The sequence below is a fragment of the Myiozetetes cayanensis genome, unplaced genomic scaffold, assembly GCF_022539395.1.
Source record: "Myiozetetes cayanensis isolate MyiCay16 unplaced genomic scaffold, myiCay2020 scf58, whole genome shotgun sequence".
NCBI classification, from domain to species: domain Eukaryota; kingdom Metazoa; phylum Chordata; class Aves; order Passeriformes; family Tyrannidae; genus Myiozetetes; species Myiozetetes cayanensis.
The window spans coordinates 305,939-322,006 of NW_026087831.1; the positions used below are offsets into that span (position 1 = coordinate 305,939).

A 16,068-nucleotide genomic window follows, 5' to 3' on the forward strand; every position below is an offset into this window, starting at 1 on the left:
GTGTGGCAGATGAAAGGCGATCTGAACTCCCCAGCGCTCCGGGGCAGCGGTGGCTCTGTCGGCCTCCACCTGCCAAGACAAACTCACTGCCCTTTCAGGCTGCTAAAATGCTTCCCCGATTAATCAGCACCGCACCGGGGGTGTCCCAGAGCCAGGCTGTGCTGGAGCCGGTTCTGCCGCTGCTGCAGGACGTTACACAAGGGCTGGCACAACCCCCCAGCTGTGGGGAGGGAGAGGGGGGAGAGGGGAAGGGAGAGAGGGGAAGGGGAGAGGGGAAGGGAGAGGGGAAGGGAGGAGAGGGAGAGGGAGAGGGGAGGGGAGAGGGGAAGGAGAGGGGAGAGGGGGAAGGGGAGAGGAGGGAGAGGGGAAGGGGAGAGGGGAAGGGGAGAGGGGAAGGGGAGAGGGGAAGGGAGAGGGGAAGGGGAGGAGGGGAGAGGGAAGGGAGAGGGAAGGGGAGAGGGGAAGGGGAGAGGGGAAGGGAAGCACAAGGAGCGGGAGCTTCCAAGGATGGAGCGCATCTCTCCCTGGCTCCATGCCCCTGACACCACCCCCTTGCATCCACCACCCGGGATCCAGCCCCCAAACATTTCCAAGCCCAAAGAGTTAATTCCTGTTTCCACACAAGAAATTTGAATTTGGAATGAAGCCGTTTAGGTTTCCTGCGGGTCACCCCTGCCCCCCACCGTGGCACTAAAGCATTGATAGCGATCTCCTTTCAGGAAGCTGGATCTGTAAATATTAGGAAGCAACTCTGTCAAAGAAGGATAATTTCATCCTGGAAATAGAGAGAGCACAGGCTTTGTTTACATCCCAGCGTTTAACTGCACTCATGGAATCCATAAGTGGAGACAACAACCGGCTCCCATTTAACCTTGTCACTCATTTCTGAGGCGGTTCTTTGAACACCTGTGACACACACACAGCAAAGCAGCCGCTGCTGGCCCCAAACAAACTGTTTACAAGGCACCAGAGGACAAAGATCTCAGCAACAAAATGCTGGGGAGCAGAAAAGAACGGGAAAAGAGTGCCCTGAGCAGGGGAAAAAATGGCAATTCCAAATCTTTTTAACGTGTATTCAAGTCGTGTGTTCGGGTTCCTCGCAGCTGTGTTTGAAGCTGCCACTCCAGACGGGTGATGAACCCTCTGCCGGGATGATCCTGCTCTGGATAAACAGTGGGAACCTTTCCCTCCCCTCTGGACACCCCAGGATGATGCTCTCAGAAGAGGGGGCAGTGTTTGTAGCTGGGGTCCTGCTTCCCACGCCTGATCCGATGGGAACCCACAGCGCAGACACCGGGAGTGTTTGCCCTCAGTTCTCTCCTGCCCATCCCAGCAGCTCCCGAGCCCCTGAGAAACGCAAATCCCGGCGGTTCAGCCGCCCCCCAGCAGCTCCTCCTCGCTGCAGCAACAGCGAAACCACCATCCCAATGCAGATTAGCCGCGGCTATCTAGGAAATTAGTGCTAATTAACCAGCAGGACTCCCACGGGCCGCGCAGTCCCAGGTCCACAGAAACCAGCCAAGGGGCAGGAATAACCTGGGATTGCTTTCTCAGGGATGAGCTTGAGCAAGTTCCACTCCCGGTGAGGTGGGAGGGCAGGGGAGCAGCAGAACCAGACTGGAGTCACACTCCACCCTCACCTGGGGGGTTTGTCTTTGGGTGGATAAACGGGGGGGAAAAAGGCAAGTTCACCAATCCAGGCTACCAGGGATAAAATATCAGGTAGCCCAAATAACACACACTGTAAGGGCCTGGCCTGTTTTTGGCCCACGTGGAGCTGGCAAACATGAGTCACCTCTGGAGGAAATCCCAAACTGCTGCCCAGCACAGTCATATCTGTGCAGAGAAAAGAAGGAACAAAGGCCATAACAAAAAAAAAGCCACCTACCCAACATTTCCACCAGTGTTGGCCAAATTTGTCAGGGAGTTAATTACCACCTGGGCAATTTTAAAGCAAATGCTAAGATCACAGGCTGGTTGTATTTGGAATTAGAAGAATAATCTCCTGCAGCACCTTCACAAGTATGATCTAACAAATAAAAGTTTTCACGAGGCCCCAAATTACACTTGGTAAGAAAGTCACGCCAAGACCAGGAGATGGTACCTACTGAATAGGGAGTGGTTTATTATTGCTATTGCAACTTCTCTGTGGTGCACTTCAAGGCAAATCAAGCAAGGAAGATCCAAGGCACGGGCTTGGATTCAACCTGGACAAGGGAAGGTTGTGTGGAGACCTCACAGGATCTGAAGGCGCTCAAGGGAGGCCAGAGTGGGACCATTTGTTAGGAACTGTAGTGACTGGCCAAGGAGTAATGGGTACAAATTGAAAGAGGGGAAATTACTTAGATATTAGGGAGAAATCTTTCCCTGGGATGGATTGGATTTCCCAGAGAAGCTGTGGCTGCCCCTGGATCCCTGGGAGTGTCCAAGGCCAGGTTGGATGAGGCCTTGAGCAACCTGGGCTAGAGGGAGGTGTCCCTGCCCGTGGCAGGGGTGGCACTGGATGAATTTTAAGGTCCCCTCCAATCCCTCAACATTCTACAGTTCTATGATAAATAAGCTCAGAAAAGAGGGAAGGAGATCTGTCACCTGATGAACAAGGACTCCCAGGACCCCCCAGCATCACCTTGTGCCTCCAGTTCCCACCCTGGAAGGCACTTTGGGATCTGGAGCAGAGAAGGAAAAGATCCTTTTTTTTTTTTTTTTTTTTTTCAGCCAAATCAGTTCCCAAGCATTAAGAGCAGCACCTGAAAGCCCCCAAGGGCAAGAAGATCCCTCCCAGTATCTCTCAGGTCTTGTGTTCCTGCAAAACCATCACTCAACATTTCTGTGACAGTGGAAACTACTCCCAACTCTCCCACTCTGAGTGAAAAGTGCAAACCCAAAGGCAAAATCCTTGGTGTGAAAACTCCACAGCAGGACAAGTTAATCCCAGACAACCCAAGGGGATGGAGCAGGGAGGGAAACACAAGTCTGGGAGATGAATTTCACCACTGGCACTTGTGATTCATTCCACGGGTATCATGGTAACTATTGTTGTTTTATTAAAATACACCCCCCTTGAGTGAAAAGAATAGAACCATCTTCACCCTTATTAAGAGGGTTTTTTTTTTAGCTTTCATCACTGGGAAGTTTGAAACAACCACAGAATATCCCAAAGGCTTAAAGTGTCAGAAAGCAGAACACAAAAGCAGGGAATGGTTGATCCTGTCAGTGCTGCTCCCTCACAGACTGAGTGTCCTCGTGGACAGATGGAAGGTTTGTACCTGATATGGGATGGGATGTTTTTTCACATTATTTCCTCCCCATGATAAAAAAAAAAAAAAGAAAAAAAGGGACTATTTGGCACTCATAGCACTGGAGTGCACAAAGAGTATCAAAACCCAGGTCAAAACACAAAGAAATCCCTGTCTTTGGAGACAGAAACTTTTGGTTTGCAAAGTATCCCTTGCACTCCATCCCCCGGGGAGGGAACCAAAGGCTCCCACTCTCCATGTGGATGACCAGATGGGTGGGGCACAACGGGGCAGTTTTCCCACACAGCAAATGATTTGGGATCTGCCCACCAGTGCCATCAGCTCCCACACCAAATCCCTCATCAGGATAAACACTGGTTGCTCGTTTGGCCCGAACAAGACAAGCCAACACCTCTCCATATGAAAAGGCTGGGGATTCAGGGGGTGTTTTCCCCCTGGAAACATTCCCAGTTTGGTTCTGGGGCTTACCCTGCTCATCAGAGTTTGGCACTTGAGGTGGAAAAAGCCTCTGGTACTGCACAAGTGATGGGAAAATGTTCTATTAGCACAGGATTCCTGACACATAACCACATACAGGTGTGGAGGAGCCTTCAAAAAGGCAGCAAAATTCCCATATCCCTGGTACAACATAAACCTGCCACCCACCAAGGCAGCCTTTCTGTAAGAACCTGTTCCTTGGTCCATCCTGTGATTTATTGTTTTAAATATATATATTAGTAAAAGCAACCTCAGCAAATCGGTGCTTTTGTTTGGTCAAGGTGTTACAGAACTTCTTCAAAAGCCACCAAGTTTACTGCATTTTAACTTCTGTTAATTTTTTCCCAGATAAAAGGGCAAGGCAGGAAAGGCAGAAGGTTAAAATGTATCAACATTTTAAATGATAACGACCCGATTCCACAGTTCTCACGATTCAGCTGCAGAGTTTGCAACAGGAGAGGTTCGCTGCTCCCAGGCTGAACAAGAAAACACTGAGACAAGTGAAAGAAATCCCCCCGAGCTGTTTGTTTGCACAGGGGCTGCTCACTGCACTCAGCAAAGCAGCTGAAGGGCCAGTTAATCCTATGGAAAAGAATTCCTGGGAGAAGACTGACAAGAGTTGGTTGGCCCCTGAAGTCAATCACAGCCTGTGATGGGGGAGCTGAGCCCCCCAAACCCCATCATCCCCTCGGAGAGATGGGCAGGGAAGATGTTCCTGCTCCAAAGCTCTAATTGTTCACACAGGGAGCAGCAGGTGCCACCTTGGCTCCTCCACGAGGGGATCAACGACCCAGAAAAGCAGGGGAGGAAAAAAAAAATCAGTGAAACAATCACTAAAAAAATAACGTGGGTGAATGAAAACCTGCAGTTCCCATCGCTGCTCGTTCCCGGCGTGATGGGGATGACACTCGTGGCATCTTTCAAAAGAGGGGTGTCCACCACGGTGTCCTCTGGGCTTCCAAACTTCTCCCGACCGTGGCACTGCCACCCCTCCCACTGCTCACAGGAATGGGGTGACAGCTCCCAACATGGAACCAGGAGGCCAAGATGTGCTGCTTAAAAAACAAGACTCATCCTGACATTAAAAAGCAGCCCCCCCCCCAACTTTTAAGTCTCCGAAACTCGAAGTACTTAATGGAAAACATGTTTTCTATCAACTGATCGGAAAAAATTAAGCCAGATATTCCCCAATAATTTCAAAATTGTTCGGCTTTCCTTGTGTTTCCTCTCCAGTCCAGCCCCCAGGTTTAAAAAGCTTTACACGGATCGACTTTTCCTTGGCATCTCCTCAGAGGGGTTTAAGTTGCCTCTAACCAAGACAGAGCCAGAGCAGCAGCTGCCAGAGGCTGGAGATGTCTAGCTCAGGAATGTCTGCATCCTTGAAGGCCAGGATGTGGCAGCACGGCCCAAAAAACAAAGTTAAGAAACAAACCAAGACAAGATTCCCATTGTTTGTTTTGCTGGAGACATAAATGTTACATTTATGGGGGGAAGGGAGAGGAATACACTCCTTTTTCTGTGCTGAGGCTTCGTGTCCTCCTCACCTGAAACAGGTCAGCACCCACACCATATAAAGCAAAGTTTTCTGACTGCAACACAGGCAGGACTCAAAAAAGGAAACATTTATTATCAGGCAGCACTGTCCACAAAGTCATCCATCCAACCTCAGTCTTATTTTAGAACTGCTCCCTGGTAATTTGCCTGTGCTTTGGAAAACAAGGAATATGTTTTGAATTATAGGAGGTTACAGGGACATTTTTGTGGTAAATTTGGACTTTCATTTGCAAAAAAAAAACCAACAAAAAACCCAAAAAACACCAAACCCAAAAAAACCCTAAAAAACCCTCAGCGCTACAGAGATCCTTTCGGAAATAACATTTTTTTGCCATTGCTAAGCACTTTTCAACACAGTTTAACAGCTACTGTTCCAGGGAGGTGTTTACATCCAGCTTTAGGAGAATTCCAGGGTAGTTCTGTCCCTGCAAGCACAAGGAAAAGCAGAGCAAAGTGTCTTTCCAACGGTTGGAGAGGCAAACAGGAGAGGATCTTCCCTGCAGTGAGCCAGGGGCAAGTTCACTTGGAGACTCCGGAGCTCAGGAGCGCCCTGGGATTTTTCTAGGGGCCTAAATTGAATTTACAGCTCTCTGAGCCTGTTTTCATTCCCTCCCAGGTCTTCACACCCAGGCTCAGGGAACAGCACACAAAGCTGGTTTTAAGAAGGAGTGGAAGGCACCGTTTCCAGCCTGGGAAGTTCATAAATCCACATCCAGTCGCTTTCTAAACAGTGCAGGGGAAAGAGAGGCCGTCAAGCTTTCCTTTGAAGGTGAAGTTTCCTTTATCATTCCCCCTTGTAAACAAAACAACCGATTTAGCTGCACTCGAGCAATTTGAAGAGCAGCAGCAGCAGTTTTAGTGTAAACACCTCGGCAATGCCTGCAGCGAAAGGTTGGTTGTGGTGTGAAGGTTTTCACATCCACTGGGGTTGTCACACTGGATTTTTTGGCTCCCTGGGCAGGAGGAGGCAGCAAATTCCTTGAGTTTCCTTACTGGGAGCTTGTCCTGGGCACCACAAATAAAACCCAGGGAAACCATGAAGGCAGTGATGGGCCTGGGAGCCAGAGAGGAAAAGGGAACCTTTCCAGAAAGCTTCAGCTGGTGCCTCAGGGCACAATTCACCTGAGGAGCAGCAACACCTGCCCTACATCAGAACAGGACTGAAAACCCCACCAGGAGCCCCAAGAACAAAGAGACTTTCCAGTGAAACACAGCTCGAGTTGGCTTGATGGGAATAAAAGTGCAGGACTGCATGTGCAAGAGTACAGACGTGAACACCGTGTTTGGAGATGGACTCAGCCCCACCACCCTGAACTGCACGTTCAGCCCTTGCAGCTCCTCATAACCCACATACTGCAGAGTCCTGCCACGAGTCTCCAGCTTGTATTTCCCAGGAAGATGTAACGAGCCTTCAGGCTCCCCAAATTAACGTCACATCAACCTTAAACAGGAGCAGGTGAAGATAATGTCATCGGACGTCTACCTGAACCACCTCAGCCAGGATAACATCGGGCCAGGCTCTGTCCAGACCCTGGAACACCAACTCCAGCAGATCCAGAGTGGAGCCAGGAAACTGCCTGAGCAGATGAACAGGATAAGCAGGGTCACAGCACACCAAACCTCCTCCCGTGGCACAGCCTGTGTGGGCTCCATCGCTCAGACATGGGGGGAGGGGGCAGTGTCTGTGCTGAAATTTAGATGGAGTTCCTTCCATGCCAAAGGGAGCAATCCAGGGAAAAGCAGGGAATGCTGGTCAGGAGGTTCTCAGACAGACATGGTACAGATCAGTGCTGAGGGAGGAACTGATAAACACTGGTGGGAGATAAGAGGTGGAACAGGAGGGAGGCAAGGAGATGGGTGAAGGAGATAACACCGAGAGCAAAACCAACCCCTGCAGATAACTCTGACCAAGCTCTGTGGGAAAAGGGGGGTTTGTCAAGGCACAGGACAAGGAATGAGCACAAAAATCAGGGCAGGACTGGGCTCTGTGTGTGGCTGAGGTTGGGCCTGACACACCACAGGGGAAACAACAACACCTGGCTTTGAGTGCCAAGGCCCAGAGAGGACCAAGTCAGACGGTGCTGGTGGAACAGGGGAGCTGTCCAGAAGAGCTCCCTCACTCCAGCCCAAGGGAATTCCAGGTGGGAAAGGCTGGAGACATCAGCAGCACCAAGATCTGAGAGGACTCCTCTGCTGTTGGGAGAGCTGAGGGCACGTCAGCAGCAAGGGGGAACGTTGGGCAGGGGTGTCAGGAGTCAGAGCATGACCAGGCTTGTGGTGCCCCAGCACTGGTCACAGTTCTGCCGGTGAGCCTGAGAAGTTGAGCACTGCAGGACCATCAGTGATGGCAGGGTTGGGTCCCCTGGCTTATCATCAATAACTTTACATGACATCCCTCTTCTCCCACCTCAGCTGGGCTGTATCTGTGCAGGACAGGATCTGTCCTCCATCTAAAACACCACCCAAAGGAACTGCTCTGGGTGTTGCTCCCACAGGGGCAGGGAGAGGAAAACTCTGCAATAACCCCAGGGACCAGAAAAACCTCATTCCTGGCAAAAGACACAGCTTATCTCAGGAACACACTTAGCTTAGATGTGAATTTAAAAGGTATTTTCAAACAAGTTAAGTCCATCTAATGCCCCCTTTTCATTCCCAAAGACTCACAGACAAATCTTTTAGCACATGAAAGCACCACAAGGAACACCTGCTTCTCCTCCCGGCCTAACAGACACAAACATCAACAGCAGTGGGAGATGACACCTCATCAGATCCAACCAAAAAAGCCCTGAAAGGAACCCAAATCTTCTTTACAAATTATATTTCTGCTTCAGAGAGCTGGAAATGAGCATTTGCCACCACAGCCCCCTCGTTTCACGCTTCCAGGCAAACCTGTGTGGCATCTGCGTCCTTCTCCCACCCCTCAGGATGTCTTCATTCCATAAAAAGATGTCACCATGACCCAGGGATGCAGAAAGGAGAGGGATGATGTAACAGCCAAATACTGAGAGAGATCTGCATCTCTAAAGGAATTCCAGTAAATATGACTAAAGGGGAAACGTTCAGGGAGAGTAAAAGCTTGTTCAGCCCAGAAGAAATGCAAGGAGTCAAAGAAATGCAAGGGGTTGGTGAGTGATAGGTCAGCAAAGCCACCTGAAGAGGCAGATTTTGGCAACAGAAGTCAATATAAAGGACTCTTGACTAAAGGAGACCACGAGACCCACTGGAAACATTAGCTAATGTTTACTGTAAGAGTTGGGCAGATCTTAAAGTCAACCTTGAGCTGGAGGAGATGATAAATTCCTTCAGTTAAGACCATGCAGGTTACACCAGCCACCTCACAGGGGTGGGAGTCAAAAATCAGAACAGGGCTGCACTCAGCAGCTTCCCAGAGAGATGCAGTGCCTGCTCTGAGGAGCTTCAGGACCCACAGCACTTCACAGAACGTGCAGAATAACTGCAGAGAAGAGACGAGATGAGGGCAAGGACTGGGGCAGTGACTGTCCCCCTGTGCTGCCACTGCTGAGGGACACCTTGAGCGTGTCCAGTTCTGGGCCCCTCAGGACAAGAAGGACATTGAGGGACTGGAGTGTGTGCAGGGAAGGGAACGGAGCTGGGAAGGGGCTGGAGCAGCAGGAGCAGCTGAGGGAGCTGGGGGGGCTCAGCCTGGAGAAAAGGAGGCTCAGGGGGAACCTTCTGGCTCTGCAATCCCTGACAGGAGTGGGGGGTCGGGCTCTGCTCCCAGGGAACAGGGACAGGAGGAGAGGGAACGGCCTCCAGCTGTGCCAGGGGAGGGGCAGGTTGGACATCAGGAGGAATTTCTTCCTGGAAAGGGTGGTCAGACACTGGAAGGGGCTGCCCAGGGAGGTTTGGAGTCCCCACCCCTGGAGGTGTCCAAGGCAGGCCTGGCTGTGGCACTCAGTGCTCTGGGCTGGGGGACAAGGTGGGGATGGGGCACAGGGTGGGCTCGATGGTCTCAGAGGTCTTTTCCAACATCACTGACTGTGAAAAAGGCTGCTGAGGAATTCCTAAACTACCAGCTGACTGTTTGCAGATATGCTTTGTGCAAACAGCAGGAAACACCAGCTTATTTTAAAGAGATGCAATAAGGAGGGTCTCCTTTTGAGCTGCTTCACAGCAGTTCTGGTTACAGAACCGATTCTGTCGGGCCCTTCCTTCACACCTGATGCCTCGGGACACGAATGCCCCTTCCCAGCTACAATAAAACCTTGTTATCTGTGCTCTGACAAGGAGCAGAAACACAGCTCAGCCTCAGCTGGGAGGCAGGACCAGCAGAGAGGGGAGAGTTTGGAGGTGCAGGGGCCCCCTGCAAGACTGATCCCATTCATAAATCCGAGCTCATCTGTTATTCAACGCCCCTGTGCTAAAATTGGGAGCCACCAAACCCCACCCACCTGCTACAAAAAGCCTCCTGTAAAACCCCAATCTGAGGAGGCTTTACCAGGCAGGGAGGGCAGAAGATCCACTGAAATCACTTCAACTCAGCACACACAGAGGCCAAACCAACGCCAGGCTGGCCATCCCCTCATTCAAAGCTTGGATCATGGGAATGCTGTCAGGAATCACCCTGTGGAGTTGGGAAGCCGGCCTGGAGCCTCCCTGTGCTGCTTGTCCAGTTGGGATTTGCTTTCCAAGCGAGATCAATGGGCCTCTTCCATCCCTGAAGGCCGAGCTGGGCCCCGGCCAAGCTCTCGTAAGTCGAATTTTGACAGCCCAGGGGGAATTTTCATTCCATTCATTCCAAATCCTGACACGAGACAGCTCCCTGCAAGCTGAGCAGCTCAGAAGCAGCCAGGAAGAGCTGATGGGACTCCACTGGCCCAAGAAGTGTCCTGCAGCACCCACAGAAGGCAGGTCCCCTCTCCCTGGAGGGGGGAAAACAGACTCTTCCCAGCAGCTCTTTAATTCCACGCCACACGAGCAATTAAAACATTCCTAACTATTTAAAATGAGGGAATCCAAATGACTTAGAGGCATAAAAAGGCTCGTTTATGAAGCGTGAATATTTCATTAGCATGAGCACAAATGCAACCAGGCTTTCACCCAGTATTTCCTCTGCTGGGATCAAATCCAGTTCACCACCTCACCTGAAGCCAAAGCTCTGCCAGCACAACTTCCATTTTTAAAGCTCAGCTCCCTGTCTCAAAGTTTGCTACAACTCCTTTTCCAAGGGCTCCAACCCACGTCCCCAGCACAGCAAACGCTCACAGGACATTCTCAGAGGACAACCAGATCTTCAGGACAGATTCCTGATGCCAAAGATCATTAAAAAAAAAATAAAATATTATCAGTCTTTTTTCAAAAGTGTCTGCAGTAAATAGGAATTCAGATCTGTTGGGGTGTCCTGTGCAGGGCCAGGTGTTGGACTCTGTTGGATCCTGATGGGTCCCTTCCAGCTCAGCACGTTCTGTGTTTCCATGATTAATTTGAAAATGCTGAAGCTTGTGCTATAAAATACTTGAGGAACAGGAGAAAAACCACCTTTTTAACTGTGTTTTTATGAAGTGCTGCTGGAAGAGGCCACAAAATCACCACATGTGCGGGGAGACAAGTGCAAGGACTATCAAACCACAGCTCTTTGCACCACGTCCTCAGGCTCAGGTGGGCTGGGATGACCAGGAACCATCTGAGCAGCAACTGCAGCCCTCCCCACGGGGTTTCATGCTGCAACTAGTTAAAAAAAAAAAAACAAACATGGAAAACAACCCAGAATTAATTTTACAACCATTACACATCACCAGGTGCTCTCACTGCCTTTCTTTCACGCATCCTTGAGTCTTTTCCTACCAGTGACACGGCATCTGTTGTGTTCCCAGGAGGGCATTTGCACATCATCAGGGTGCTGATGAAAAACCAGCAACTCGCTGGAAATCAGGAGAAGATGAGTCAGGTGGCACCTGCCCACGAGGCAGACCTGGGAACACAAAGACACTGCCCCAAAACGCTCCCCTGACGCTGCAATAATAATTGTCTGCTTTCCCCCTGCCTGTCAGAGCCCTCAGATGGGATTTAGGGATGTTGGATTTACCCACAGGTCCCATCCAATTCCATCCACAGCACAATTTCTGCAAGAGCTGAGCAGCTCCAGCCCCTCCAACGCTCCACAAGCACCACCCTGCTCCACCTGCTGTGGAACAGCCTCAGTCCTGTTGAGTCAAAGCCACAGAAACGAGGAGTTTTAGCAATTCCAAAGCAGGATGTTCTCCCTTCCCTTACAGGGGAATACTTGGCTGCCACTGAGGGACCTGAGAGCTGCTGGACATGGAAAAGATTCCCTGTTTTGAGGAGCCTTTCAATTAACGTGACAGCCTCTGACTGGCACTGAAATGCCAGCTCCTCCTGCAGCAGAGCACCTGCCCCCAGAGGTGAGTCTGAAGGCAAATGCTGATGCACAAACTGCTCAAATTCGGCTGTTTGTAACAATTCTGATTTACAAGCCCTCCAGGAAACAATTGTCTGGTAAAGCTCTGGAGGTTTCTCCAAAGAAACAAAGCTACCGAGTCCACACTAACTGTTCCCATAGTCCTGCTTTCATAATTTTTTTTTTAATTATTCTGATGACTAAGGATCAAAACCAGACTCTGGGACTGAGAACTACGGAATTCAAGGACGGGATGACTTTTATTTACGATAAATTGTAACGTTCTGAGTGTCCAGTGAAAGAGCCAGTTCATTAAGCAGCTGTTAAGGCATGGCCATGAAAAAGCACTGGCACTGCCATATCCCTGCTGAATCACCACTCACACCTACAAATAACCAGGGCTGGGAAATGAGGCAGGAAGTCCCATTGCATCCACCCCCCTGGCCCAGACAGGCTCACCCAGCCCACCATCAGCACCCCCAAATCCAAACATCACACCAGTGAAAAGTGCAACTTCACCATTCCTCCTTTTTCCCCACTGGAGACACCCCCGGGGGAAATATCCTCGTGTGCACCCAAACTGGTATGAGCTCCCTTCCACCCACAGCTGGGCTCACTTGGGAACTGAATCCAGCACAGCCCGTCTGGGGTCAGCCAGTGATCCCGAGCAAAAATAGCTCTGGCAGAAAGCTGGATTTATGGAAAAGGGTGGAGCCCCTCCAAGGGCAGAGGGAGCAAACCCAATGCTGGAGCAGCACCACGTCCCTCACTTTGCTCAATCACTCTGCTCAGCTCCTGACCGGCACAAAGGGCACTCGTGGGCACAGCTGGCACCCACCCCTGGAGCAGGGCAGGCTCTGGGCTCTGACAATCCCAGGTGTGTCAGCAGCAAGAGTTAATTGCCCTCTGCAGGGCAGTGTCACCAGAGCAGCCCGAGCACTGCAGAACCCCAGGAGTGGGGCTGGGTCAGCAGCCCAGGGGCCACCACAGCCCCAGCAGCACCCAACGCTCGGCAGAGCTCGGAAACTTCCCTGAAAAGCCACACTTGGGGGAAATTTAGGTCAGCTTTCCCAAATGTCCCACTGCAGACAAGCCTTGAGCTCAGTGTGTATCAGTCTGAACTGATGTCAGAGGAACAAGCCTGGCTTTGAGTGGGTTTGAGTTCCTGGGACCAAGGCCCTGGAGTTAAGGGGTGTATTAAACACAGCAGAGATATCCTGACAACACCCTCAGGCACAATCAGCAACAGCACAGACAAAAAAAAATAAATCAAGTTACACATCAGGATCCAGAACCACCGGCCTGTTCTCTTGTTCTACTCATCCTTCCATCCAAAATTAGCCAAGTCTGCCCCTGCCAGGCACCTCTCAATTAATTAAGTTGCCTCCTTAAGGCAACCAACGTCCTGTGTTGATTTTTCAGCTATCAAACAATCCATTTCCAATCCTTCACTGTGTTGGAAATGACAATGTACATCTGAGAATTACACATTAACTAAAGAACAAAACCCCAGGAACAAACTGTGACACGCAAAGTTTCCTGCTAATTACAGGAAATTAGCAGGAGCCCTTTCTAACACGATTAGAATGCCACAGAGTGCCCAAACCAACAACTGAGTTACACTTCTGGAGGCACTGCAAAATGAATTTAAATCTGGCACTGCCTCACGTTCAAAGCTCAACCCTCCTCACTGCATTTCTCGTGGTGTTCAAGTACAAACGCCCTCTCTGCCCAAACAGAAATCCCAAATATGAAAGAAAACCAGCATGAAGTATTCTGGGTGTTATTACAGCTCACAGGATGCCAGCCCTGGCCCTGCAGGACACGGGGCCATCCGTGGGGCACAAAGATTCCCCAGCACTCAGCGGGAAACCTGCAGATTTCATTGCAATTGTCCAAAAAAGCTTAATTTTCTCTTTCCTCAGAAGTTTTAAGCCTGCTGAGGGAGTTTAAACCCTCTCTCCTCCCTTGGGTACTGCCAAAGCCACTCTCAGGTGTGTCCAACAGCAACACAGACCCCACAGGTCATTGATTCCAACCATTCCCAGATTCCAGGGGACAGGCAGTGAAGCCTGGGGGACACAGCCAGTAAATCACGTTTTCATCCCCCAACTCTTCCCTCCGGCAATCCTCAAATCCTTGCACAGGCAGGGGCACGAGAGTTTATCTCGGGAACAGCTGCCATGAATGTTTTATAGCGGAAAGTGAAAGGCAGCCTTGGGGTCCCCCTGGCCGCGCTCCGCCAGCGCTGCCCAGGATTGAGCGGCACTTCCCAAAGGGAACAGCCAGGAAAACGTGGATCTTCCCAGCACCCACCGCATCCACAGGGGAAATAAAACCATAAAGATGAGGAAATGTTAACTCACGAGTCCAGGATGGAGCAACCTTGGACTTGGAGACTTTTATTGCTCTTTTTTGTTTGTTTTTTGTTTTTTTTTTTTTTTTTTCAAAGTAACTTTACAGGGCATCAGTACAGGCGAGAAACCTTGGAGAGGGGAGTGGGGCAGGTTGTCCAGGGAAGCTGTGGCTGCCCCATCCCTGGAGGTGTCCAAGGCCAGGCTGGGATGCTGGAAGGCATCCCTGCCCGTGGCAGAGCGTGGAACGGGATGACTTTAGGGCTCCTTCCCACCCAAACCATTCCATGACTCTGGGATATAGGGAAAGACCGACAACGTAGAGTTTAAAAGTGAAGTCCTCAGGATGCCTTCGCCCCTAAACCATTCCCCGATTCCACGGGGCAGGTGGGTGTGGAGAGGGGGACACGGGGCAGGTCTGCAGGGCGATGACAGAGCAAGGCTCGGTGCTCCCTGCGCACCCACCCGGCTCTCCCATTCCACGGCAAAATCCACAGTCCCGTGGGGATTTGCTCGGTGCCCTCCGGAGCGGCTTCACCCCCTGACCCTCAAGCCCCCGGGATAAGCCCGTGACGCCCCGCACTCACCGCAGCCGCAGGTTGGCCATGAACTCGGGCATGGTCACCGCGTCCATCAGCACGAAGTCGGCTTTGCCGAACTCCAGGCTCTCCTGCTCCGCCATGGCGGCCGCGGGGCACGTCCGGGGGGAGAGCGGCGAGGAGACAGTGCCGGGACAGGCGGTTTCGGAGGGCTCTAGGAGCGGGTTCAGTGCGGGTTTCAGTGCGGTTCAAGAGCGCTTCGGACGCCGCTCCCGCCGCTCCCCGCCCGGGGGGGGCTGGGGGTGTCACCTGCGGGGGGGGCGGGGCCGGCCCCGCGCTCAGCGCCCCCTGGCGGCCGAACACGGCACTGCCCCCCCCGGCCCCGCCCGGGCCGAGCGCGACGGGAGCGCCCCCTGGCGGAGACAGCGGGGGGGACAGGGATGGGATAGGGGACAGGGAAAAGGGATGGGATGGGACAGGGATGGGATAGGGGACAGGGAAAAGGGATGGGACAGGGAAAAGGGATGGGATAGGGGACAGGGAAAAGGGATGGGAGACAGGGATCCAGGGAAAAGGGATGGGATAGGGGACAGGGAAAAGGGATGGGATAGGGATCCAGGGAAAAGGGATGGGATAGGGGATCCAGGGAAAAGGGATGGGATGGGGACAGGGAAAAGGGATGGGATCCAGGAGGATGGACAGGGACAGGGAAAAGGGATGGGATAGAGATCCAGGGAAAAGGGATGGGATAGGGGACAGGGATCCAGGGAAAAGGGATGGGATCCAGGGAAAAGGGATGGGATAGGGGACAGGGAAAAGGGATGGGATCCAGGGAAAAGGGATGGGATAGGGGACAGGGAAAAGGGATGGGGTGGGGGACAGGGATCCAGGGAAAAGGGATGGAATAGGGGATAGGGAAAAGGGATGGGAGACAGGGATCCAGGGAAAAGGGATGGGATAGGGGACAGGGAAAAGGGATGGGATATGGGACAGGGAAAAGGGATGGGCGGGATCCAGGGAAAAGGGATGGGATAGGGGACAGGGATCCAGGGAAAAGGGATGGGATGGGGAACAGGGATCCAGGGAAAAGGGATGGGATAGGGATCCAGGGAAAAGGGATGGGATAGGGATCCAGGGAAAAGGGAGGGATGGGACAGGGATCCAGGAAAAGGGATGGGATAGGGGACAGGGATCCAGGGAAAAGGGATGGAATAGGGGACAGGGAAAAGGGATGGGATAAGGATCCAGGGAAAAGGGATGGGATGGGGACAGGGATCCAGGGAAAAGGGAGGGATGGGACAGGGATCCAGGGAAAAGGGAGGGATGGGACAGGGATCCAGGGAAAAGGAAGGGATGGGGGACAGGGATCCAGGGAAAAGGGCGGGATGGGACAGGGATCCAGGGAAAAGGGAATTGCCCACTCCAGGACCCCACAGGCAGGGTCAGTCACTGCCCCAGCACCCCTAGGTGCCCCCCCAGACCCTGCTCACTGTGGCACTTACTGAACC

The 16,068-nt window shown here is 51.9% G+C and overlaps 1 protein-coding gene across 1 annotated transcript in view; it reads right to left on the reverse strand.

Annotated features, from left to right (window-relative positions):
• Window positions 1-14,839, reverse strand: part of MYO1D (myosin ID) — a 140,698-nt gene extending 125,859 nt beyond the window's left edge. Inside the window, exon 1 of the mRNA XM_050334749.1 lies at window positions 14,609-14,839. Coding sequence (XP_050190706.1) covers window positions 14,609-14,703 — 95 coding nt within the window. The 5' untranslated portion in view covers window positions 14,704-14,839. The remainder of the gene's footprint in view (window positions 1-14,608) is intronic.
• Between the last annotated feature and the right edge of the window lie 1,229 nt (window positions 14,840-16,068).